The sequence below is a fragment of the Rhincodon typus genome, chromosome 4 (assembly GCF_021869965.1).
Source record: "Rhincodon typus isolate 14 chromosome 4, sRhiTyp1.1, whole genome shotgun sequence".
Taxonomy (NCBI): Eukaryota; Metazoa; Chordata; class Chondrichthyes; order Orectolobiformes; family Rhincodontidae; genus Rhincodon; species Rhincodon typus.
The window spans coordinates 60,872,491-60,898,919 of record NC_063335.1 but is presented as its reverse complement, the minus strand read 5'-3'; the positions used below and the strand labels follow the sequence as shown (position 1 = coordinate 60,898,919).

Sequence of the window (26,429 nt, the reverse complement as noted above, 5' to 3'; positions counted from 1 at the left end):
ATATTTTTGAGGCAGAGAGTTAGATAGCTTCTTGATTGACAAGGTAGTTAACAGCTATAAAGGATACACCGACAAATAGAATTGGGCTACAATCAGCCACAACCTTAACAAAATGGCACAGCAAGTTCCAGGGACCAAATGGCCTACTCCTAATTCGTACATATGGTTTATATGATTTTACAAATTGAGGCATTGCTTAACCATAACTCATCTATGTCAACAAGCAGATAGATAACAGAGGAATAGAACTTAGAGTTTTGAATGATGTTAGGATTTTAAAAGGATAGAATGTGGGGAGGTTAGACTGGACTGTGTTGATTTAGTCATGTCCTGCAGTATCAAGGTATTGATGAGGATTTCACCAGCAGAGCAACTGAGACAGAGGTGGAGTCAGATGACACTACAGAGATGGGAATAGACAACCACAATAACGGTGTCGATATATGGTCAGAAACTCACCCTGCATCAAATATAATGCAGTCACAGAATATTACCACCAATGCTGACCACACCAGTAATTTTAAAAGCCTTTCACTGAAATTTTTCAAACCTGCAAGCTCATCATTCAATTTAAACAAAAAAGTTTCACTAACCGAACATTTTTGTTGCTGTGGGCAAAGAAATCAGCAATACAGGAAAGATTCTTGTGTTTTCAGCTTTTTCCACTGCTTTCTCCTAAATTTAACGTGCATCCTTGCAATCTTCATAGTTTGTTTAACATTTTTAACAATCTCCCCACCAGTCTACCATTGGACAAACTAACGAAACAATCAATTGCAGTTACTCAATCTGTAAAACCAAACTGCAGATTTTACATTTGATTTTCTCAACATGTTGCTTTTTCAAAAGTACTGTCAAGTTTATTTAAAAAATTTCCAAGGTTATTACAATTAGCACATCATACATTCTGTTGACTTGAATATTCATCTCTAGCATAACAACATCCTTCTTTACCTGGAATAAAAATATTAACAGAGGGTGCTGCTGAGAAGTGACTTGAGGACGATTCTGGGAGGAGTTGGCTCAGTCACCGTCCAGGAGCGAATAAAAGAAAGGCAAGCCAAACCATAGTGCAGAGGCCATTTTGAGGAGGGCTGTTTTGTGGTTTAAGTGCTGTCGGAGGCTGAAGCTTAGGGTTTGGTGAATAGTGATCAACAATAGAGGAGAAGCTAACTACTGCAGTTGCTGAAGGCATGAGGGCAAAGGAGAAGTAGAAGGAAACTGAACTGTGACGTCACAGCCTGCAGGTGAGTGCGTGCCTGGGGACTAGTAAGTAGCTTTTCTTTTCTCTTGGCTTTGCTGCTGTTGTCGTTAGGTTAACTTAAGAGTTGAGTCATGCTTCTCTTGTGTGATGTGGGCATTCAGGGACCCTTCCAATGTCCCTAACTCCTTCATGTGCAGGAAGCATATCTAGCTGCAGCTCCTGTCTGACTACTTGGAGCTGTGGCTGGATTCACTGCGATGCATCTGCAAGGCTGAGGGAATTGTGAATAGCATGTTCTAAGTTGGCCATTTCACAGATAAAAATGAAGAAGATAGGGAATGGTGACCACCAGACAGAGGAAAATTAGGAAGGCAGTGCAGGAGTCCCCTGTTGTTTTGGATACTGTTGGGGAGACGGCCCACCAGGGGAGGTGGCAACAGCCAGGTTCATGGCAGTGGCTGGCTCTGCTGCACAGGAGGGGAGGGAAAAAAAAAGTGGCAGAGCTATAATGATAGGGGATTCAATTGTAAGGGGAATATATAGGCATTTCTGGGGCTGCAAATGAGTGTCCAGGATGGTATGATGCTTCCCTGCAAGGGTCAAGGATGTTTCAGAGTGCTGCAGTATGTTCTAGAAGGGGAGAGTGAACAGCCAGCTGTTGTGATGCATGTAGGCACCAACAATATAGGTAAAAGAATAGGATGAGGTCCTATAATTGGAATTTAAGGAATTAGTTAGTTAAACTAAAAAGTAGAACCTCAAAGGCAGTAATCTTGGGATTGCTACCAGCACTATGTGCTAGTCAGAGTAGGAATGGCAGGATAGCTAAGATAGATACATGGGATGGTGCAAGAGGGAGGGATTCAAATTCCTGGGACATTGGAACCGGTTCTGGGGGAGGTGGGGCCAGTACAAACCAGACATAAAAATTTATTTCCCTGCAGGACTGGAACCAATACCCTGGGGAGAAGTGTTTGCTGGTGCTGTTGGGGAGGGTTTAAATGAATATGGCAAGAGGATTGTGTTATGAAGTTGGGTGGAATATTCATGAATTGGAAGGCAGGAAGTTAGAATGGTTGGTAAAAAATGATAGTGGGGAAAGAGTGCGCCTGATCCCTTTAAGAGATTGTGTTTGTCTGTGCTTAGAAGTTCACAAGTACTGTGCAGAGACAGTGCCCGAATTAAACATTTTTGTATCGAATAGCCAATGCAGCATTTTTACCAAGACAACAAGTCTTTTCAAATTTAGACAATCAGTTTAAACCAAGCCCTTAGATATTAAAAACCAACTGAATTTAAAAACTGATTGTGTCGATAACCTGAAACCAATCCTACATAAGAAATATTGTTATGTTGTCACCAGTATAAAGATGAAGGCATTTGGAAAATCAGGGACAGCCAACTGCCATCGGAGATGCAAGCCTGGCTCTCTCAAAATTATTGAGATCTCTGAAAAGACCCAAAGATACCACAGCATTTTAGCTAAAAGTCCTCACTGAAGAAATTAAAGAGAAAGACATCCAAGATAGCAGAATCATCAGAAGAAAGGCATTTGTGATGAGAGCAACAGAAGGAAGATTAGAGATAAAGGGAAGAAGCCGTAGACTGTGCTAACTTGGAGAGATTTAAGTTTTAATTTATTGTTGTCTTATTAATTGGGTTCATATAAGAGGGACTTGCGTTTATTTGAACAGTGTTCCAGTAGAATTTAGACCAGTTAGGAAGAGTAGTTAGTAGTCTGAGGGATTATTCAGTTTGTTAGTAATTCTGTTAATTTGTTCATTGTTAGGGTTAAACAAATAAATTGCTGCTTGTTATTTGTAAGGTGGAGATCAAGGATTTTCTTTCTTTTAACCACTCTTAACAGATTATGACGGGAAAGGCGAGCTTCTCTGGGTGTTTCAGGGGTAATTATTAGATTGGAACCTCTACTCCCGTCATAATAGATTGGGGCTTGCATTTTGGTTTTAACTATTAGAGGGTTTGGCCATTCCCCTCCGTAACAATGGGAACCAGTGCAGGAAGTTGGAAGGAAGTAAAGTGGGGACAGAAACAAAAGGCAGTTAAGGGGAAAAAGTGAAAGCGGAAGGCAGAGAAACCAAAGATAAACAAAAAGGGCCACACCACATCATGATTCTAAAAGGGCAATAAGTATCAAAAAAATGAACCTGAAGGCTCGATGTCTCAATGCGAGCAACGTTTGTAATAAAGTGTATGAATTAACTGCACAGTTATTAATGGATATGATGCATTAGTTCCCATCCCCCTGCTGTATTAGTTTAAATCCTGCACAACAGCACTAGCAAACACTCCCCCCACGACACTGGTTCCAGTCCTGCAGACCATCTGGTTTGTATTGGTTCTAGCTCTTCCAGATCCAGTTCCAATGTCCCAAGAGTTTAAATTCCTCCCTCTTGCACTATCCCATGTATTCATCTTAGCTAACCTGCCATTCCTACTCTGACTAGCATATGGCACTGGTAGCAACCCCAAAATTACTGCCTTTGAGGTCCTACTTTTTAGTTTAACTCCTAATTCCTTAAATTCAGCTTGTAGGACATCATCCTGTTTTGTTACCTATATTGTTGTTGCCTATATGCATATGATGTAATGGGGATCATGGAAACGTGGCTCCATGGTGACTAAGGACAGGAACTCAGCATCCGGGGTATTCAATTTTCAGGAAGGATAGACAGAAAAGGAAAGGGAGGTAGGGTAGCCTTGCTGGTTAAGGAAAAGAATAACACAATAATAAGGGAAGGATACTAGCCTGAATGATGTGGAATCTGTATGGGTGGAACTGCAGAACAACAAATGGGAAAAAAAAATTTAGTGGGAGTTATGTACAGACAATTAAACAGTGGTTGAGAGGTTGGGGGTGGTATCAAACTGGAAATTAGAGATGCATACAGTAAAGGTGCAGCAGTTATTGTGGGTGACTTCAATCTGCATATTGATTTGACTAACCAAACTGGCAGCAATGCTATGAAGGAGGATTTCCTGGAATGTACATAAGATGGTTCCCTTGACTAATATGTCAAGAAACCAACTAGAGAGCAGGTCATCCTAGACTGGGTATTGAGTATTGAGAGAGGATTAATTAGCGACCTTGTGGTGCAAGATCCTTTGGGGAAGAGTTACTATATAATAAGGTTGAATTCTCCATTAAGATGGAGAGTGACACAGTTAAATCGGAGACTTGGGTCCTGAACTTAAAGAAAGCTAACTTTGATGGTATGAGGCATGCCTTGGCTAGGTTAAGCTGGTCAAGGATTCTTAAGGGGGTTGATTGTGGACAGGCAATGGCAGACATTTAAACAACACATGGATGAAGTTCAACAATTGTACACCCCTATCTGGTGCAAGTAAACAGGGAAGGTGGCTCAACCATGGATAACAAGGGAAATCAGGGCTAGTGTTAAAATCAAAGAGGAGGCATATAAATTGGCCAGACAAAGCAGCAAACCCAAGGACTGGGAGAAATTTGAAATTCACCAGATGAGGACAAAGGGTTTAATTTGGAAGGGGAAAATAGAATACACGAGTAATCTTGCAGAAAACAAAAACTGACTGCAAAAGCTTCTAATAGATATGTGAAGAGAAAAAGGCTGGAGACAAATGTAGGTCCCTTACTGTTAGAATCAGGTGAAATCATAATGCACAACAAAGAGATGGCAGACCAGTCGGACTAGCCTTCATTGAGGAGGACACAAATAACCTTCCGGAAATGCTAAGGGGCTGAGGGTCAAGCATCAGGGAGGAACTGAAGGAAATCCTTATTAGTTAGGAAATAGTATTGGGGAAATTGATGGGATTAAAATCCGATGAGAACCCTGGCCTGATGCTCTGCATCGCTGAGTAGTATGAAAGTGGCCCTGGAATTACTGGATGCATTGATGATCATTTTCCAGCATTCTATAGGCTCTGGAAGAGTTCCAATGGACTGGACAGTCGCTAATGCAACCCCACTTTTTTAAAGAAAGGGAGAGAGAAAACAGGAAATTATAGGCTGATTAGCCTGAAACCGGCAGTGGGGAAAATGTTGGAGTCAATTATTAAGGATGTAATAACTGAGCATTTGGAAAGCAGTGACACAATTGTGCGAGTCAGCATAGATTCAATAAAGGAAAATTGTGCTTGACAATTCTTCTGGAATATTTTGAGAATGTTACCTGTAGAGTAGACAAGGGTGAATCAGTAGATGATGTGTATCTGGACTTTCAAAAGGCTTTTGACAAGGTCCCACGTAAGAGATTGAAGCTCATGGTGTCGGAGTTAATTTGTTGATGTGGACAGTGAACTGGTTGGCTGACAGAAAGCAGAGAGTTGGAATAAATGGGTCCTTTTCGGGGTGGTAAGCCCTGACAAGTGGGATACCGTAGGGTTCAGTGCTGGGACCCCAGCTGTTCACAATACACATTAACAATTTGGACGAAGGAATTGAATATAATATCACTGGATTTGCAGATAATACTAAGTTGGGTGCAGTGTGTGCTGTGAGGAGGATGCTGAGAGGCTGCGGGGTGACTTGGGCAGACTGGCTGAACGGGCAATGCTTGGTAAATGTAATATAATATGGATAAGTGAGGGGTTATCCACTGCGGTGACAAACACAGGAAGGCAAAATTATTCCGTGAGTGGTGGCAGTTTTGGAAAAGGTGAGTTGCAACGAGACCTGTATGTCATGGTTGGCATGCAGGTGCAACTGGCGGTGAGGAAAGCTAATGCCATGCTGCAGTTATACTAGGTCATAACTTGAGTATTGTGTGCAATTTTGGCCTCCTAGTCTGAGGAAGGACGTTCTTACTATTGAGGGAGTTCAGTCAACATTCACCAGACTGATTTCTGAGATAACAGGACTGACATGAGAGACTGGATCGGCTGGGCTTGTACTCACTGGAATTAAGAAGAATGCCAGGCGGGGAGGGGGGGGATCTCATTAGAAACACAAAATCCTCATGGGACTGGACAGGCTAGAGGTGGGTAGAATGTTCTCAATGTTGGGAAGTCCAGGACGAGGGGTAAACCATTCAGGACTAAGATGATGATAAACTTCTTCACTCAGTTGCAAATCTGTGGAATTATCTACCACAGAAAGCTGTTGGGGCCAATTTGCTATATATATATTCAAGAGGAAGGTAGATGTGGCCCTTGCGGCCGGGGATCAAGGGATACGAAGAGAAAGTGGGAGTGGGATACTTAAATTACATTATCAGCCATGATCATAATGAATGTTGGTGCAGGCTCAAAGGGTCGAATGGCCTACTCTTGCACCTATTTCCTATGTTTCTATTACATTTTTCACAAGCTTGAAATTATCACTAGAAGGTAAATATGGAATGTAAATAATATTGCAACCTGATACTGATACCTTGATCACAAATTTGCACCAATTAATGTATATTATAATGCAATTACTTCCACAACTTTCACTTTATTGATCCTGCAGATCAAGTCAATCCTTTTTAACTCGACCTTTGAAGTTATCCATAACGTCGAAAACACCAAAGTAGTGTCCAAGTAGAATTCCAAGTTTCACAGGAAGCAAACTATTTCAGAGAAAAAAAAAAGATTGATGATGATGATATCATTTTCTTATAGCAGCATTTAATAAAGAAAAGAAAGTTAAGAAAGAGTCCATGATTAGCTTGTCACACATTTTACCAAAGCAAGAATTAAAGCAGTACATAAAATGATTAACTAAGATTGATTTGTGCTAAAACTGTCTTGTTTCAATGGAGCCAGTCTTTAATCTTGATTTTAATCTGCTAAATATAGAACCAAATGTCTTTAGGCCCTAACTTCACTACCAGCTCAGGGTAGAGACCTCACTCTTAAGAAAGATTTTAGATAACATAAATGTCAATCTATCTCTGGATTGTAAAAACTGCTGCAAACTAAGGTCTCTAAGAGATCTCAAATACCCAATGTCATAACCTAGGTTAACACTTAGATGCAGTATTAAAGAAACGTTGTACTTGAGGTGCTGCCCTTCAGCTGAATTACTGCAACTTGCCTGCCCATTGAACTGGATAAGTTCCACTTCACTCCTCAAAGTAAACAATGATCTTCAGTTGAGAAAAATCAGAGTTAACGTTGCGGGTCCAGTGACCCTTCCTCAGAACAGGACCCGAAATGTCAACTCTAACTTTTCTTCACAGATACTGCCAGACCTGCTTTTTCAGCAACTTGGTTTTGTTCCTGATTTACAGCATCTGCAGTTCTTTCGGTTTTTAAACGATCTTCAGTTATCTTGATTAACATTTCTATGGAAGACAGGCTGACTAGTAATTTATGGAATCTGTGAAAACTTGTCAATATTTGTCTCTAACAATCATAAAGTTTCAGTAGTTTGTCAACTATGTCCACTTGTTTGTGAGATAGTGCAACATGATTAAACTTTTTTTATTCTTAACTGCAGTCAAACACTGGTTGTTGATTCTTGGCAATTATGCATGAACCTAAGGTCAGTTTTTACAACTGACTTTGTACAGAAATATGTTTATTTACTCCAAAGTCAACTCTTAAACTGTACTTTTAAAACAGGAGCTTTGTTTTTTTTTGGAAAAATTATATGGTCTTTTAGTATGTTTAGATAAATGTCTTCAAGTGGGTTCTATACAATCTTGTCCCAGCATTAGACCCTCTTCCTGCTTCCATGACTGTACTTTTGTGAATCTGACTACACAATGTGCCTTCCTAGCTAAATTATTCCTTTCTGTAAATGTACCACTGTCTTTGAATAGCAGCATCGGCACTCCCTTGAAACTACCCTCTTTGCCTCAGACCTGCAGATAACCTCAATAAGAGCAGGATGTAGGAGCAGGAGGAAACTCCCTTGAACCTTATTTGCCATTCAGGGCAATCGGGGCTCTTTTAAAATAAGTCATCCATGGGACGTGGGTATTGATGGCTGGGCCAGCATTTATTGCCCTTAACATGATCTAAGCTCGGCCTCAACTTAGATTGCCTTCCTGTAAAAGCGCCATCCCCACTTCCCGTAAAGACTCAATCCCATTCTCTCAGTTTCTCCGTCTCTGTCGCATATGTTCAGATGAGGCCAACTTCGACAAGGGAGTCTCCGAAATGTCCACGTTCTTCCTCAACCGAGGATTCCCCAGCTCGGTTGTCGACAGGGCCCTCACCCCTTCTCTTCCCTCCTGCAACAGAGATAGGGTTCCCCTTATCCTCACCTACCATCCCATCAGCATCCACATCCAGAAGATCAGACGCCATTTCCACCACCTCCAGCGAGATGCCACCACCAGTCACATATTCCCCTCCCCTCCTTTGTCCACCTTCCGCAGGGACCGTTCCCTCTGGGACAACCTGGTCCACACTTCCTTCACCCCCAACACCTCCCCACAGCCCTACGGCACCTTCCCCTGTAACCAGCGAACACTTCATGTGCACTTTCCAGAATCTAGTCTACTGCATTCGTTGCTTACAATGTGGTCTCCTCTACATTAGGGAAATGAAGTGTAGACTTGGCGACCGCTTCACAGAACATCTACGATCTGCTTGCAAAAAAGACCCTGAACTACCTGTTGCCTGCCGCTTCAATGTACCACCCTGCTTCCTGGCCAACATCTCTGTCTCTGGCTTGCTGTGGTGTTCCAGCGAAGCCCAACACAAGCTGGAGGAACAACACCTCATTTTCCACTTGGCAACCCTACAGCCCTCCCGGCTCAATATGGAGTTCAATAATTTTAGGCCTAAACTCTCCCATGTCCCAGCCCCCTACCCCACACACCAGGCCTTATTATCACATAGCCTGCCATAACGCATGTCCTGTTGTTAGTTACCCACAGTCCCCATAAACAACTATTCACCCTCCCAGCCTGATCGTTAGCAACTCCTGTCTGTCCAACTGTCTCTCTCTCTTTGGGCTCTATCCTATCGTTTACTCCCTGCCCCACCCACCTCCCTATTTTCTGCACGTAAACTGATATTTTCCCAGCCACCATCAGTTCTGAGGAAGAGTCACCAGACCCGAAACGTTAACTCTGTTTTCTCCTTCACAGATACTGCCAGACCTGCTGAGCTTTACCAGCAACTTTGTTTTTGAACAAGGAACTTTTCCTAGAAAGGTTCAATAAGGAGATACTAGCAACGGTGAGCAGGGCAAGTTTTATAGAGCATTCTAAAAGACAGAGGTCATGGATAGAGGGGTTTAGGGAGGGAATTTCAGAGTTTAGAATCCAAGAAGCCGAATGCATAGTTGTCAACAATGGATGGATTGAAACCAGGGATGTCCAAGTGGCAAGATGTGGAGGAGCGCTGGGGTTGCAGGGCTAGTAGAAGTTACAGAAATAAGGGAGGAATAAGGCCATAGGGAGTTCCGAAAATAAGGATAAGAATTTTCAACTGTGCATTCGAATTGTGAGCCAAATAGGGGTTAGCTAGCACTAGGCTGATAGGTGAATGGGACTTGATGTGAGTTATCCCAAAGAAATTATATCAATTAATTATTGACTAGCCAGCAACAGCAGTATTGGGGAAGCTTCACTATATTGTTATACGTAATAACATTAACAGCAATAAATGAGTTCAATGGGATGAATAAACAGAAACATCGTAATGCGGTTGTCATTGAAAAAGGTTTTACAATGGTATTATCTCTTGATGACATTCAGAAAAGTGGGAACACTAGAAATTTGCAAATTTTAGGGTGCAAACTTCAATTGCCCACAGAATTCAAATTAGTGTACAGTCACCCCTGCTGAGGCAGCAATGGTGACTGTGGGGAGAAGACTATCAAATCTGGAGGTTCTGGCATGACAGCCCCGAAGCCAAAGAATCATTATCTATCCTTTTTTTTTGGTAGCAATGAGCCCAAGTGTCAGTGAACATCCAAAATCACCTTTATAGGGGAGTGTTCAGTCAAGCTTCATAACAATTTTGGTGCCCGACATATTGCCTTCTCACAAATGCAACTAAGAGTTTGAAAAAAGCATATTTCTGGAAGTTGCAGGAGGGCTGCATGCAGACGAGAATACAGGTTCATAAAGAATAGATATATCCATTCTGCTATGTAAAACATTGGTATCCCACTAAATTTGGCTTCAGTCAGGAACTAATGTAGATACAAAAGAAAGTTTTCATATATTTTAAATCTACTGTGAACAGCCTGTAGCTGTTGGCTAAGAACAAAGATTAACTTCTACTTGTGGAGTTCAAAGAAGCAGAGTATAAAACTTCAGTCACCTGAAGAGAGATACAAAACGGAACAGGTGTAGAACACTTGCCCTCAAGGAATATAGCCGACTGACACCAGTCAGACTTTGGGCGCCCAAATGTTTCTGGTTTATTTGACAGACTGGATAATCAGTTAAGTATTCTGATGAAAATAATCATGCTGACAGTTCCATTTCAAATCACTGGTCAGCCAGTTGGGGTGACTAGTAACAGTAAGTGTCTCAAGAATTGTTGGACATGGCTTGTGCCTTCTACACACTTGGCTGAGCAACCGTTATCTTAACAACATCATACATCAAACACAATCTGCACATCTAAGTTGTTCCTCCTACTCAAGAGCACTTAGATACAGCATTAAAATGCAGATTAGGATAAGCACGCTTCACCAGTGATTGAGGTCAAAAATGAGAGGTGAGTACAAGTATTAATACAAAGTGGACTATTTCACTTCTCTTTTGTGGTGGGAATTTTTAAATTGGATATAGCTATTGGATGCTTAAAGGTACAATGGTTAGTCCTATTCACCCTCTCTGGGTCTTCAAATCAGGTGGGCTTTGTGGAATGCTGCATAATAGCCCGGATTTTGTAATAGTAACAATGGTGAAATTGTCAGTTCTAGTGTCATTATTCATCCAAAACTGACAGTGCTTACTGGAGTCCACGTTTGTACAGTTAAATAAGGAAATCCCTTGTTATTGTCAGTGATTCTGTGCTTCTCCAATGGGTAGGTTTTAGAAGTCCACTCCACAATGCAGTTAGAAAAGTTTTGGAGCTGCTGATAACATGTATTGTTACATTTTTAATCATTGTTTAAAAAACCTTAAAAGGTGGAAACTTGATTGAGATCTAACTAGGTTAAGTGAAGTACTAAATTTCTAATTACTCCAGGGGAGGCGATGGCCTAGTGGTATTATCGCTAGACTATTAATCCACAAACCCAGCTGATGTTCTGGGGACCCCGGTTCGAATTCCACCATGGCAAATGGTGGAATTTGAATTCAATAATTAAGAATCTACTGCTCACCATGAAATGGTTGTCGGAAAATCCCATTGGTTCACTAATGCCCTTCAGCGAAGGGAATCTACCACCCTCCCCTGGTCTGGGCTACACGTGACTCCAGACCCACAGCAATGTGGTTGACTCTCAACTGCCCTCTGAAATGGCCTAGCAAGCGACTCAGTTGTACCAATTACCACAAAGTCTCCGATAAAACTTGACAGATCACCTGGCATTGACCTAGGCACCGAAAAAGACAATGGTAGAAACAGCCCTGTTGACCCTGCAAAGTCCTTCTCACTAACATCTGGGAGTTACTGCCAAAAATTGGGGGAGCATCTCACAGACTAGTCAAGCAATAGTCTGACAGTCATATTCAGAGAATCATACCTTACAGATAATGTCCCAGACACCACCATCCCCGGATATGTCCTATCCCACTGGCAGGGCAGACCCAGCAGAGGTGATGGCAGAGGGATATAAGGAGTCCTCAACATTGACTCCGGACCCCATGAAGTCTCATGGCTTCAGGTTAAACATGGGCAAGGAAACCTCCTGCTGATTAGCACATACTGTCCTCCTTCAGCTGATGAATCAGTACTCCTCAGCGCTGGAATGGTAAGGGCACAAAATGTACTCTGGGTGGGGGATTTCAATGTGCACCACCGAGAGTGGCTCGGCAGCGTACTACTGATCCAGCTGCTCGGGTCCTAAAGGATATAGCTGCTAGATTGGGTCTGTGCCAGGTGGTGAGGGAACCAACAAGAGGGAAAAAACATACTTGACTTCATGCTTACCAATCTGCCAGCTGCAGAAGCATCTGTCCATGACAGTATTGGCAACAGTGATCATTGCACAGTCCTTGTGGAGGAGAAGTCCCGCCTTCACATTGAGAACAACCTCCATTGTGTTGTGTGGCACTATCACTGTGCTAAATGGGATAGACTTTGCACAGATCTTGCAAATCAAGACTGAGCATCCACGAGGCGCTGTGAGCCATCAACAGCAGAATTGCACTCCAGCACAATCTGTAGCGTCATGGCCCGACATATCCCCCACCTCAACCATTACCATCAAGCCAGGGGATCAACCTGGTTTCAATGGAAGGTGCAGGAGGGCATGCCAGGAGCAGCACCAGGCATACCTGAAGATGAGGTATCAACCTGGTGAAGCCACCAAACAGGACTACTTGGCACACCAAACAGCATAAGCAGCAAGTGATCCCACAACTAATGGATCAGATCTAAACTCTGCAGTCCTGCCACATCAAGTCCTGAATGGTGGTGGACAATTAAACAACTCACTGGAGGAGGCAGCTCCACAAATATCCCCATCCTCAATGATGGAAGAGCCCAGCACATTAGCGCAAAAGATAAGGCTAAGCATTCACAGCAATCTTCAGCCAGAATGGATGATCCATCTCGGCCTCCTCCAGTGGTCCCCAGCATTACAGATACCAGTCTTCAACCAATTCGATTCACTCCACATGATATCAAGAAACGGTTAGAGACACTGGATACTGCAAAGGCTACAGGCCCTGACAACATTATGGCAATAGTACTGAAGACCTATGCCCCAGAACTTGTCGCTCCTGTAGCCAAGCTGTTCCAGTACAGTTACAACTCTGGTATCCACCCGACAACGTGAAAAATTGCCCAAGTATATCCTGTACACAAAAAGCAGGACAAATCCAACGCAGCCAATTACCACCCCAGTCTACTCTCCTATCATCAGTAAAGTGATGGAAGGTGTCATCAACAGCGTATCAAGCAGCACCTGCTCTGCGACGCCCGGTTTGGGTTCCGACAGGGCCACTCAGTGCCCTGATCTCATTACAGCCTTGGTTCAAGCATGGACAAAATAGCTGAATTCCAGAGGTGAGGTGAGAGCGACAGCCCTTGATATCAAGGCTGCATTTGGCTGTGTGGCATCAAGGAGCCCTAGCAAACGTGGAATCAATGGGTATCAGGGGGCAAACTCTCTGGTTGTTGGATTCATACCTGACACATAGGAAGATGGTCGTGGTTGTTGGTGGTTAATCATCTCAGCTCCAGAACATCTCTGCGAGAGTTCCTTAGGCTAGTGTCCTAGGCCCACATCTTCAGCTGTTTCATCAATGGCCTTCCCTCCATCATAAGGTCAGAAGTGGGGACGTTCACCAATGATTGCACAAGTGTTCAGCACCATTGGTGACTCCTCAGATACTAAAGCAGTCCATGTTCACATGCAACAAGATTTGGACAATATCCAGGCTTGGGCTGACAAGTGGCAAGTGACATTCATGCCACACAAATGCCAGGAAATGACCATCACCAATAAGAGACAATCTAACCACAGTCCCTTGACAATCAATGGTGTTACCATTACTGAATCCCCACTATCAACATCCTGGGGGTTACCATTGACCAGAAACTCAACTTGACTCACCACATTAACACAGTGGCTACAAGAGCAGGCCAGAAGCTACGGGTATTGTGGCGAGTAACTCATTTCCTGGCTCCCCAAAGCCTGTGCGACATCCACAAGGCACAAATCAGGAGTGTGATGGAATACTCCCCACTTGCCTAGATGAGTACAGCCCCAACAACACTCGAGAAGCTTGACACCATCCAGGATAAAGCAGCCCGCTTGATTGACACTACGTCCACAAGCATTCACTCCCTGCACCATCGATGCTCAGTAGCAGCAGTGTGGACTATCTACAAGATGCACTGCAGAAATTCACCAAAGATCCTCAGACAGCACCTTCCAAACCCACAACCACTTCCATCTAGAAGGGAAAGGGCATCAGACATACGGGAACATCACCACCTTCAAGTTCCCCTCCAAGTCACTCACCATCCTGACTTGGAAATATAATCGCCATTCCTTCACTATCGCTGGGTCAAATTCCTGGAATTCCCTCCCTTCTAGCATTGTGGGTCAACCCACAGCAGGAGGACTGCAGCAGTTCAAGAAGGCAGCTCACCACCACCTTCAAGGGCAACTAGGGATGGGCAAGAAATGCTGGCCAGCTAGCATCATCCACATCTCACAAATGAATAGAGATAAATGGTCTTTGAGCCAGAAACTACAAGTTACATTTGAGTGATTAAATACTCCACGATTCCATTTTTTAAAATTTATAAATGTTTATGACATTGTACTTGCTGCCTTAATCCCATGTGTGTCCCAATCATTTAATCAAGTTTTACAGAAACCAGAAGTGATATGGTTCAGTGGTTTAGTGATATGGTTAAAGATATCACTTTAATGTTTGATGGCCTTCTGCGTGGAGAACCAGGCCTCTAGGAATTCCCATGCTAATCAACTAGAAGCAAAAAGACATGACTAATACTCACTCAGCTCCATCCACATGGATAAGGAGAACCACCAGTTTTATTGCGACAACACCAGGATCGTGGGACAGGCCAAGCAGACAAGCACGGGAATTCCTAGGCAGCATGGTCACTCAGTGGTTAGCACTGCTGTCTCACAGCACCAGGGACCCAGGTTCGATTCCACCCTCGGGCAACTGTCTGTGTGGAGTTTGCACGTTCTCCCCGTGTCTGTGTGGGTTTCCTCCAGGTGCTCTGGTTTCCTCCCACAGTCCAAAGATGTGCAGCCTAGATGGATTGGCCATGCTAAATTGCCAGTCATGTTCAGGGATGTGTAGATGAGATGGGTTACAGGGGGATGGGTCTGGGTGGGATGCTCTGAAGGTCAGTGTGGACTTGTTGGGCCAAAGGGCCTGTTTCCACACTGTAGGGATTCTATGATTCTACCTGCAATGTTGACATGTGGGAATCATGTTAGTAACAATGTGATGCTTTTTCTTACAATTGGTCAAACTAGTGCTTAAAAAATATAATGTTTCACTACTACTTGTTTGTCATACAGAATTTTTCTTCTACATATAGGTTCATGTTAAAAATCTATATTAAACAAGTGTGTTTTATAACATTCAAAACACAAGACTGCTTAAAAGATAATATAAAATTTCAGAACTACCACAACACAGACAGAGAGAGATAAATTATACTTACTTCTTAATTGCAAGCATAAAGTATAGACTTCGTGGCATCACAAGTAGTACTTGATCCCGTAAAATGGCATCCGTAATTTTTTTGGCAGCATAATTCTGATCCAAAGTAGGAAGGAGGTGTGGCCACCTGTACAGAAATTAAGTATAAATTGAGGTAAAAGCCTTAGTTTGATTGCTTGCAATGCATCCATTAAAATAAATTACGTGGGTATTGAAGAGTAAGAAACGTGGTCAGCCTCTTTAAAAAAGGTCTTGTTAACACAAATTTTCTCCAACATTGTTCTTCAGGTCCTCCCAACTAACAGCTACATTTAAAAAAAAATTCATAATAGCTATCGTCTGCTGTCTGCAATATCTGTAATAAAAATCGGTGATACTACCAGATCATAAAGTCTCATTCAGTACAATGAAGGTTTCTCAACACTTTCATTGGACTTGTGTCAGCCACGGCTTAGTTGGTAACACATTCACCTCTGAAACACAAGGTTCTGGCTTCGAGTACTAATCCAGGACTTGAAACCAAGAAAATAGAATGAGGCTGACCCCCAAGTACAGTATTTAACATGCCCTGGATTGACAGTCTTTTAATTAAATGCTAAATTTAAGTCCCATCTGCCTGTGCAGATGGATCTGACAAAAAAAACCTATTTTGAAGAGGAGCAGGGAAGTTACCTCAAACAACATTTTAAAAATGTTTTTGGTAATAAGCACCTAACTTTTTATGGGAGTTTGCTCAGTGCCTACATTCCAGCAATGACTATACTTTAATATATTTAAAAAAAGCCCACAAGAGGGAGCTGGACTGATTTTTGACTGAGATTTACAATGGAATCATAGAATCCTTACGGAACATAAAGAGGGAATTTGACCCATTGATTCTGCGCTGACCCTCCAAATAGCATCCCACTCAATCCCCCTAACCCCACATTTACCATTGCTAATCCACCTAGCCTTCACATCCCCAGGCACTACAAAGCAATTTAACATGGCCAATCCATTCAGCCTGCTCATCTTTGGCCTGTGAGAGGCAATTGGAACACCCGGTGGAAACCCATGCAAACAGTCACCTAAGATTGGAATCGAACCCAATCGATTCCTGGCACTGTGAGCCACTGTAGGGGAACCAAAGAGGCAAGTGGATTTACGGTAAACAAATGCACTGTCAATATGATGTTCTGGACTGTTTCGAATACCAAGTCAAAAAGAATTTTCCAAATCTTTTTCCATCATTGGTCTAGTTTTTGTTTACTTTGGTGTCTCTCGTGTAGGCAGGAGGGATTCGGGGTGGGGGAGCAGTCATAATGCATCAGGAGTGTGAGAAATAGGTATGTTGGATCATTTGATTTTTTTTCTGTCTGTAATTTTCATTTGACAACTATGTATTTCCATTTTTAAAGTTTCAATTGCAAATAAGAATGAACAAATTAGAATGCATTTTGTTGACTGCCTTCACAATCTTGAAAACCTCAAGTCCACTCTTCTTCTGCCTTTCTCAAGGACAATAAATCATTCTAGCACCCTAAAATCCATTCATAAACACAGCTAATGTTCTTGGTATTCCCTCAAAAGGCCAAAAGCTCTTCTAGCTCTACATAACTCTGGACACACTACTCCAATTTTGACCTTGTGTGCATTGATTTTCTTCACTCCTCTACTGATAACTCTGCATTTAATTGCTGAGGGCACACATTCTAGAACTCCCTCCCTAAAGCTCCACGCGTAATTTCTCTCAAAATTTCTTCCTTAAAAGCTACCTGTGGCCAAACATTTGGTTGCCTGTCCTAATGTCTCTTTACGTATTTCAGTGACATTTTGTCTGCTAACACTCATCCGAAGTACCTATGGATGTTTCAAAGAGTTGAAAGGTGAATTGCTACGTTCCCAATTTGAAATAATAGCTTTTAAATAACCTATTTTTGCATTACATTTTTGAATGAATAAATGTGCATATAAACCATAACAAATTTAGTGAATTAACATGTATACATACTTAGTTTTACAGCCATCGAACATTCCCGTGTTTATGAAGTACGGGCAAACGATAGTAGTCTTTATACCGTTTTTCCCGGATGCTAGTAATTCTAGTGCAACAGACTCCGCAAAACCAATTGCTGCAAACTTACTTGAACAATAATCTGTAAAAGATGAACAACATCCATTCACCAAAAGTGTGGGAGTTGGTTTGACAGAAGTCAACTGTATTAGAACAATAGGACAATTTAATGAAATTTACTGTAAATGGCTTAGCATTTAGTGTCAGTAACTGAACTGATTGAGCATAAAGTGCACACAAATACCCCTTTAAATGCAAAATACTCCATGCATCTTCTAAAGAAAAAAAACTTACTTGCTGCCCTTTGTTCCTTCAGGTTTAACATTTCAGATAAAGAGGGTGACAGTTATAGTAACCAACTTTGCTTGGAAGTCCATGCATACCACATGAATAAAATTAGCCTCATCAGGCTTTTCTGTTAGCTCACCAAAACAAAAATCAAAAGATATCTAAAGGGAGATGGTGGCCTGGCAGTACTGTTACTACATTAGTAACCCAGACACCTGGGTTAAGACCCAGTGACAAGGACTCAATTCTCATTATGGTGGCAAGTGGAATTTAAATTCAGTTAACAAATCTGGAGCAAAGAGCTAGCCAAACCATTGTTCATTGTCAGGTACACCGATATCCTTTAAAAGGGAAGAAGTTGGCTCACTAATACCCTTTAAAGAAAGAAGCTGTGACTCCAGACTCTGAGCAATGATTTTGACTGTCTACATGTACCCTAGGACTTTGTGCAAAGATAGGGAAGTGATTGCAAGGCCCCTTGCTGAGATATTTGTATCATCAATAGCCATGGGTGAGGTGGCAGAAGGCAGGAGATTGGGTGACATGATGCCATTGTTTAAGAAAGATGGTAAGCAAAAGCCAGGGAACTGTAGACCAGTGAGCCTTTCATTGGTGCTGGGCAAGTTGTTGGAGAGGATTCCGAAGGACAGGATTTACATGTATTTGCAAAGGAAAGGACTGATTAGAGATAGTCAACATGGCTTTGTGTGTGAAAAATAGTGTCTCACTAACGTGATTGAGTTTTTCTGAAGAAGTGACAAAGAGGATTGATGAAGGAAGAGTGGTGGACGTTGTCTATACAGACTTCAGCAAGGCATTCGACAAGGTTCCTCATGAAAGGATGGTTAACAAGGTTAGATAGTATGGAATACAGGGAGAACTAGCCATTTGAATATAAATTGTCTCGAAGATAGGAGACAGAGGGTGGTGGTGGAGGGTTGCATTTCAGACTGGAAGCCTGTGACCAGCAGTGTGCCACAGGGATTGGTGTTGGGTCCACTGTTTTGTCATTTGTCTAAAATGATTTGGACGTGAATATAGGGGGTACAGTTAGTAATTTTGCAGATGACACCACAATTGGTGGTGTAGTGGACAGGGAAGAAGGTTAGCTTAAAGTACAACAGGACTTTGAACAGATGGGCCGAGGAGTGGCACATGAAGTTTAATCTAGATAAATGTGAGGTGCTACATTTTGGTAGGACAAATCAAGGCAGATCGTATACACTTAATGGTAAGGTCCTGGGGAGTGTTGCCGAACAAAGAGACCTTGGAGTGCAGGTTCATGTTTGTTGAAAGTGGAGTTGCAGGTACACAGGGTAGTGAAGGTGGCATTTGGTATGCTTGCTTTTATTGGTCTGTGCATGGAGTGTAGGAGTTGGCAAGTCAGTTGTGGCTGTACAAGACACTGCTTGGGCCACTTTTGGAATACGGAGTTCATTTCTGGTCTCCCTGCTGTAGGAGAAATGTTGTTAAACTTGAAAGGGTTCAGAAAAGATTTACAAGGATGTTGCTTGAGTTGGAAGGTTTGATCTCTAGGGATGGACTGAATAGGTCGAGGCTATATTCCCTGGAGCATCGGAGCCTAAGGGATGAGGCATGGATATGGTGAACAGCCAAGGTCTTTTCACTGGGGTGGGGAGTCCAAAACTAGAGGGCATAGGTTTAAAAGGTGACAGGGGAAAGATTTAAAAGGGACCTAATGGGCAACTTTTCTATGCAGAGGGTGGTGCGTGTATGGAATTAACTGCCAGAGAACGTGGAGGAGGCTGGTAGAATTACAACATTGAAAAGGCATCTGGATGGGTATATGACTAGGAAGAGTTGAGGGATATGGGCCAAATGCTGACGAATGGGTACTAGATTAATTTACAATATCTGGTTGGCACGGACGAGTTGGACCAAAGGGTCTGTTTACATGCTTTACATCTCTAGGACTCATTACCCACTGATATGATCTAGCAAGCCACTCAGTTGTGTCAAACCAACACAAAGCCTAAAAAAAAGGAATTAAACTGGATGAGAAACCATGCATTGATCTAGGCACCACAAATAACAACTGCTAACCCTGCAAAGATCTTACTCCCATCTGGGGAACTGTCAAAATTAACAGAGCCATCCCACAAGCTAGTCAAGCAACATCCTGATATTGCCTATAAGGTATGATTCTATCAATAATGATTTTCCAAATAGCAGAGATACCATCTCTGAATATATACCTATCCCACTGGCAGGACAAACCCACCAGAAGTAGTGGCACAGTGGTATACATTTGGGAAAGAGTTACCCTACAAGTCCTCCATCTTGGGTCTGGACCCAATGATATCTCATGGCATCAGGTCAAACATGGATCAGAAAACCTCCTAGTATCATCTCTCTCTCTCTCTGTCTGTTCCCTCCCCAGCCCAACTACCCAAGCTGATGAGTCAGTACTCCATGTCGATCTGAAGTTGGAGGACACATTGTGTACGCTTGGGGGAAACTTCCAAGTCAAAGTCCATCACCAGAAGTGACTCTCAGTTGCAGCATCAGCGACAGAACTGGCATAATCCTAATGAACACAGTTGCTAATATGGCTCTGTTGGAGTTGGTGAGGAAACCAGTGAGGGGTTAAAAACTACTTTACCTCGTTCTCAGCAATTCACCATCACAAATGCATCTGTCCATAACAGTATTCACATGAGTGACTGCTGCACAGTCATTAAGAAGATAAAGCCCTGTCTTCATATTGAGTTGCTGGAGGGCATCTTCAAAACAGGACATCCATGAGGCACGGGGCACACCTTCACTAGGTGTACCTAAAAATGGGGTTTCAATGTGGTGAAGTAACAAAACATTTTGAATGGTGGAAGCAGCATGCAACAAACAGTTAAGTGATCCCACAACTAACACATCAGATATCAAAGCTCTGCAGTTCTGTCACTCAGCTCCTCATCTCATTATTGCCTAGTCAAAACTTGGACAAAAGAACGGAACACCAGAATTGAAGTAACAGTGACTGTTGCTGTCATCAAGACAGTTTTGACCAGGTATGACAAAGAATTCTAGCAAAACCATATTTAATGGGAATTAGGGAGAAACTCCTCACTAGTCACAGTCATATCCAGCAGGAAGGAAGAGGTTCAAGAATAATGGGACATCACTGCTCGACATCAACCATCTTGAGTTGCTTCGTCAATAACCTTCCATCGTACAATCAGAAATGGAGAGGTTTGCTGATTGTTACAATATGTCCAGTACTATTAATGACTCCTCAGATACTGAAGCGGTCTTTGTCCCTATGCAGCAAGATATAAACAACATCTGGATGGTGATAAGTGATTAGGTTGATAAGTGACAAGTGACATTTGTGGTACACAAATGCTAGGCAATGACCATTTCCAATAGGAGTGTGTCTAAGCGCACATGTTGACAATCAATGGCATTTCCAATCACTGAAATGTCACGATCACATTTGAATGAGTTACCATTGACCAGAAGCTGAACTGGACCAGCCATTTAAATACCGTAGCTGGAGAGGATGTCACAGGCTGGAATTCTGTGGCAGCAACTCACCTCCTGACTCCCCAAATATTGTCCACTGTTTACAATGACAAGACAAGAGTTTGAGGGAATAGTCTCCTGGCTGGGTGAGCAAAGCTCCAACAATACTCCAGGCAAAGCAATCCAATTGACTGGCAATCATTCACTACCTTCAACATTGAATCCCTTCACCAATGCACAGTGGCAGCAGTGTATACCATCTACTAAGAGGCACTGCAGCAACTCACCAAGGCTCCTTTGATAGCACATTCTGAACCCATGCACTATTGTTGAAGCAGATATGTAGGAAGCATCAACAAGCTGAGGGACCTTGATGTTCATGTAAAGCAGTCCCTTAAGGTATTAGAGATAAGTGGATAAAATGGTTAAGAACACCCAAGGTTGATTAGCTAAAGCAGAGAATTTAAGAGCAGGGAAGTTATGCTGGAACTTTTCATTTTATTCATTTGTGGGATGCAAGTGTACCTAATTGGCTAGGATTTATTGCTTGTCCCTAGTTGCCTTGAGAAGGTAGTTGCGAGCTTTCTTCTTGAACTGCTGCAGTCCACTTGCTGTGAGTTGACCCACAAAGCCATTAGGACAGGAATTTCAGGATTCTGACCTAGCGACAGTGATAGAAGGGCAATATATTTCCAAGTCAGGACGGAGCAGCATGGAGGGGAACTTGCAGGTGGTGGTGCTCCCATGTATCTGCTGCCTTTGTCCTTCTAGATGGAAGTGATCTTGGGTTTGGAAGGTGCTAGCTGAGGATCATCGAATCTCTGCAGTGTGGAAGCAGGCCCTTTGGCCCAACAAGTCCACACCGACCCACAGAGCATCCCCCCAGACCTATCCCCCTGTAACCCACCTAATCTACACATCCCTCAACACTATGGGAAATCTCACATGGCTAATCCACCTAGCCTGCATGTCTTTGGACTGTGGGAGGAAATCGGAGCACCTGGAGGAAACTCACGCAGACACTGAGAATGTGCAAACTCCACACAGACAGTCGCCTGAGGATGGAATTGAACCCAGGTCCCTGGCACTGTGAGGCAGCAGTGCTAACCACTGAGCCACCGTGCCGCCCCTTAAGGATCTTTGGTGAATTTCTGCAGCGCATCTTGTAGATAGTACACACTGCTACTACTGAGTGTCAATGGTATAGGGAGTGGATGTGGTGCCAATCAAATAGGCTGCTTTGTCCTGGTTGGTGTCAAGTTTCTTTACTGTTGTTGGTGCTTGACCCATTCAGGCAAATGGGGAGCAATACATCACACTCCTGACTGGTGCCTTGTAGATAGTAGAGCGCGTCCCCTTTGGGAAGTCAGCAGTGAAATTACTTGATTTCAAATTCCTAGCCTCTGACCTACTCTTGTAGCTACCGTGTTTACGTGTCAAGTGCACTTGAGTTTCTGGTCAATGGTAACCCCAAGGATGTTGATAGTGAGGGATTCTGTGATGGTAACACCATTGAATGTCCAGGGATGGTGGTTAGATTGACCATCTACAATAAGAGACATTGCTTGGCTTTCATGTGGTGCGAAAGTCACTTGTCAGAACAAGCCTGAATATTGTCCAGAACTTGTTACGTTTGAACATGAATTGCTTCATTACCCGAGGAGCCACGAATGGTGCTGAACGTCGTACAATCATCAATGAACATCCCCACTTTTGACCATGGATGGAAGGTCACTTATGAAGCAGTTGAAGATTATTAGGCCTTGGACAATATCCTGCAGAGATGACTTGGAGCTGAAATGACTGACCTCCAACAACCATGACCATTTTCCTATGTGGCAGGTATGACTTCAACTAGTGGAGAGTTTGCTCCCTAATAACCATCGATTCCAATTCTGCTCAGGCTCCTCGATGCCACAATCAGTCGAATAAAGTCTTTATGTCACTCTTACCTCTCCTCTAGAATTCAGCTCTTTTATCCATTCTTGAACCAAGGCTGTAATGAGGTCAGGGGCTGAGTGGTCCTGGCCGAGTCCAAATCAGGCATCACTCGGCAAGTTATTACTCAGCAGGTGCGGCCTGTTGATGATACCTTCCATCACTTTACTAATAACTTAGAGAAGACTGATGGGGTGATTACTGGCTTACCTTTAAAGGTACTGAACATACTTGGGTAATTTTCCACATTGTCATGGCTGTGGTTAGCACTGCTGCCTCACCGCACCAGGAACCCGGGTTCAATTCTGCCCTCGGGCAACTGTCTGGAGTTTTCAGTATCTGTAAGGGTTTCGTCAGGTGCTCCGGTTTCCTCCCACAGTCCAAAGATGTGCAGGTTAGATAGATTGGCCATGCTAAATTGCCCATAGTGTTCAGGAATACATAGGTTAGGTGTGTTAACCATGGGAAATGTATGGTTAAAGGGCAAGGCTAGGGAAATGGGTCTGGGTGGGTTGCTCTTTGGAGGGTTGGTGTGGACTTGTTGGGCCGAATGGCCTGTTTCCACACTGTAGGGATTCTGCGATTTCTATGCCAGTTCTAAGTGTACTGGATGAGCTTGGCTGGGGAAACAGGAAGTTCTGGACCACCAGTCTTCAGTACTATTCCTGTAATGTTGCCAAGGCCCATAGCCTTTGCAGTATGCAGTGCTTCCAATTGTTTCTTGTGGTCATGCGGAGTGAAGTGAATTGGCCCGGTTGGATCATCCACTTGGCACTTCTGGCTGACGATTGCTGAGAATGCTTCAGCCTTGTCTTTTGCACTGTTGCAATGAGCTCTTCCATTGGATCTGCCTCCTCCAATGAGTTGTTTAAAATGTCCACCACCATTCACAAATGGATGCTGCAGGACTGCAGAAGGTAGATCTGATTCTTTGATTGTGGGCTCGCTTAACTCGGTCTATCACTTGCTCCTTATGCTGTGTAGCATGTATATAGTCCTGTTCCATAGCTTTATCAGGTTGACATTTCATTTCTTGGTATGCCTGGTGCTGCTCCCAGCATGCACTTCTGCACCCTCCATTGAACCAGTGTTGATCCCCCTAGCTTGACGGTAATGGCTGAGTGCGAGATATGCTGGGCCATGAGGTTGAAGATTGAGCTGGAGTACAGTCTCGAGTTGCTAGCCTTGTTCAAAGTCTGTCCTGTTTAGCATAGTGATAGTGCCACACAACACGATGGTGGTTATTTTCAAATTTAAGGCTGGACTTTGTCTCCACGTGGACAGTGTGATGGTCACTTTTACCGATGCATCTGCAGCTGGCAAATTGGTAAGGATGAGGTCAACTATGTTGGTTCCCTTACACCTGTCGCAGACCCAGCCGAGCAGCTATGTCGTTGAGGTCACGACTAGCTTGATCAGTAGTGTGCTGCCAAGTCACTCTTGGTGGTGGACATTGATATCCCCCACCCACCCACCCAGAGTATATTTTGTGCTCTTGCCACCCTCAGTACTTCCTTCAAGTTTTGTTCAACCTGGAGGAGCACTGATTCATCAGCACAGGGAGAACAGTACATGGTAACCAGCAGGGTTCCTTGTTTAACCTGAAGCCTTCATGGAGTTGGGTCAATGCCAAAGAATTCCATGGCAACTTCATCCTGACTGTGCTGCACCTTTGCTGGGTCTGTCCAGCCACTGGGAAAGACAGAGATAGTAGGAACTGCAGATGCTGGAGAATCCGAGACAACAAGGTGCAGAGCAGATTTACCAGGATGCTGTCTGGCCTGGAGGGTTTCAGTTATGAAGAGAGGTTGGACAGACTAAGGTTGTTTTCCTTAGACCAGAGGAGATTGAGAGGGTACATGATTGGGATGTATAAAATTATGACTATGCATACATAGGGTAGACAGGAAGTAATTTTTCCCCGTGATGGAAGGATCAATAACTGAGGAAATAGATTTAAAAAGGTAAGGGGCAGAAGATTTAGAACTGATGTGAGGAAAAAACCTTTTCAACTGGAGGATGGTGGGAATCTGGAATATCACTGCCTGTGGTAAAGAAACCCTCATAACATTCAAGAAGTATTTAGATGTGCACTTGCAATGCCAAGGCATACAAGGCTATGGGCAAAGTGCTGAAAATGGGATTAGAATCGTTAGGTAGTTATTTTTGACCAATACGGATCTAAGTGTGCCGAAGGGCCTTTTTCTTTGCTGTAGACCTCTATAACACTGACTTGCATTCGGCATGTGAAAATACCTGTACACAGTGCATGTTTTTGGATTTAAAAATGTTTCTCATTCTTGTTAACATAGAGCAGTTTTTTGTAGGGCAATTAGAATTGTTAGATACCAGCTGGGAGAAAATCTCCACCAATGACCCTAAAAATCTACGGGCAATTATCCGTGAGGTAAACAATGAATGCTAATTCCTTACTTCTGACAGCAACCTTATGTGTACATAGTATATAATGAGTGTATAAATTCCACACAGTCAACAGCTTTTTGTGCATATTTTTGAAAACCTTAACATCAAACTGATCAGTAGAAAACAACAGCAATTTATAGCTTAGTACATCCTGAATCATTGTACACCATACTTCATCTAAATGTTGAATGCAGGAAGTTTCTAGAAACCACACAAGGTATTCTTACCCGCCAATCCATTGACTGGAAACAGTCCTGCCGTGCTGGCAATGCTAACCAGATGGCCATGGTTGCTGGCTATCATAGCAGGCAGGAAAGCTTTGTAAGTCTAAAAACAGTTAATCCACAGAATTACTAATTTGACTGTAAATGATGGCATGTTCTTTTCACTTAGAACCACAAGTACTACAATTAAGAAATTACAAGACGACATTTTTTGAAAACTGCACCGACATTTCAATTCTCTCCCAGCAACCCCAGTACAGCAAACTTTCCCTGTTTACTCACATCCATTGCTGTTAAATGAAATAAGTTAAAGATCAGTGACTAAAACACAGGAAAAAAATTGTTAAAATAGGGAATGCATTGGTGCATTACAGGAATCCGCTAAAAACACAGAATTGAAAACCAGCAATTGCACCTCAGCCATTTTGTTTCAGTTTTTAGGCAAACCGTATTCATAATACACTGAAGGTAAAAGAATGCAACAAATCCAGTCCTAACTTTATTGCCAGTTTTGCACTGACGCAAAGCAATTTACCATGTACCATATTGTTCAGGATTCAGGTCAATAATCTGAATTTCAGAAGGCATTCGATAAGATG

General features: G+C 42.9%; 1 protein-coding gene across 1 annotated transcript; it reads right to left on the bottom strand.

Annotated features, from left to right (window-relative positions):
• Positions 1–6,618: 6,618 nt before the first annotated feature.
• Positions 6,619–25,940, bottom strand: LOC109934707 (epidermal retinol dehydrogenase 2-like). Its single transcript, XM_048595866.1, has 4 exons — positions 25,834–25,940; positions 17,414–17,558; positions 15,425–15,550; positions 6,619–6,753 (listed from the first exon to the last, which is right to left on the bottom strand). Exons 1-4 carry the CDS (start codon positions 25,907–25,909, stop codon positions 6,660–6,662), a joined length of 441 nt encoding a protein of 146 aa, XP_048451823.1. The 5' UTR covers positions 25,910–25,940; the 3' UTR covers positions 6,619–6,659.
• Between the last annotated feature and the right edge of the window lie 489 nt (positions 25,941–26,429).

Excerpts from the sequence above, each read along its gene's own strand:
- LOC109934707 (XM_048595866.1), bottom strand. The coding sequence starts at position 25,909 with ATGATAGCCAGCAACCATGGCCATCTGGTTAGCATTGCCAGCACGGCA. Across the intron at positions 17,559-25,833 it reads TCCAGTCAATGGATTGGCGG|ATTATTGTTCAAGTAAGTTT; the intron begins GTAAGAATACCT and ends CATCTTTTACAG. Across the intron at positions 6,754-15,424 it reads TTTATGCTTGCAATTAAGAA|TTTGCTTCCTGTGAAACTTG; the intron begins GTAAGTATAATT and ends TCTCTGAAATAG.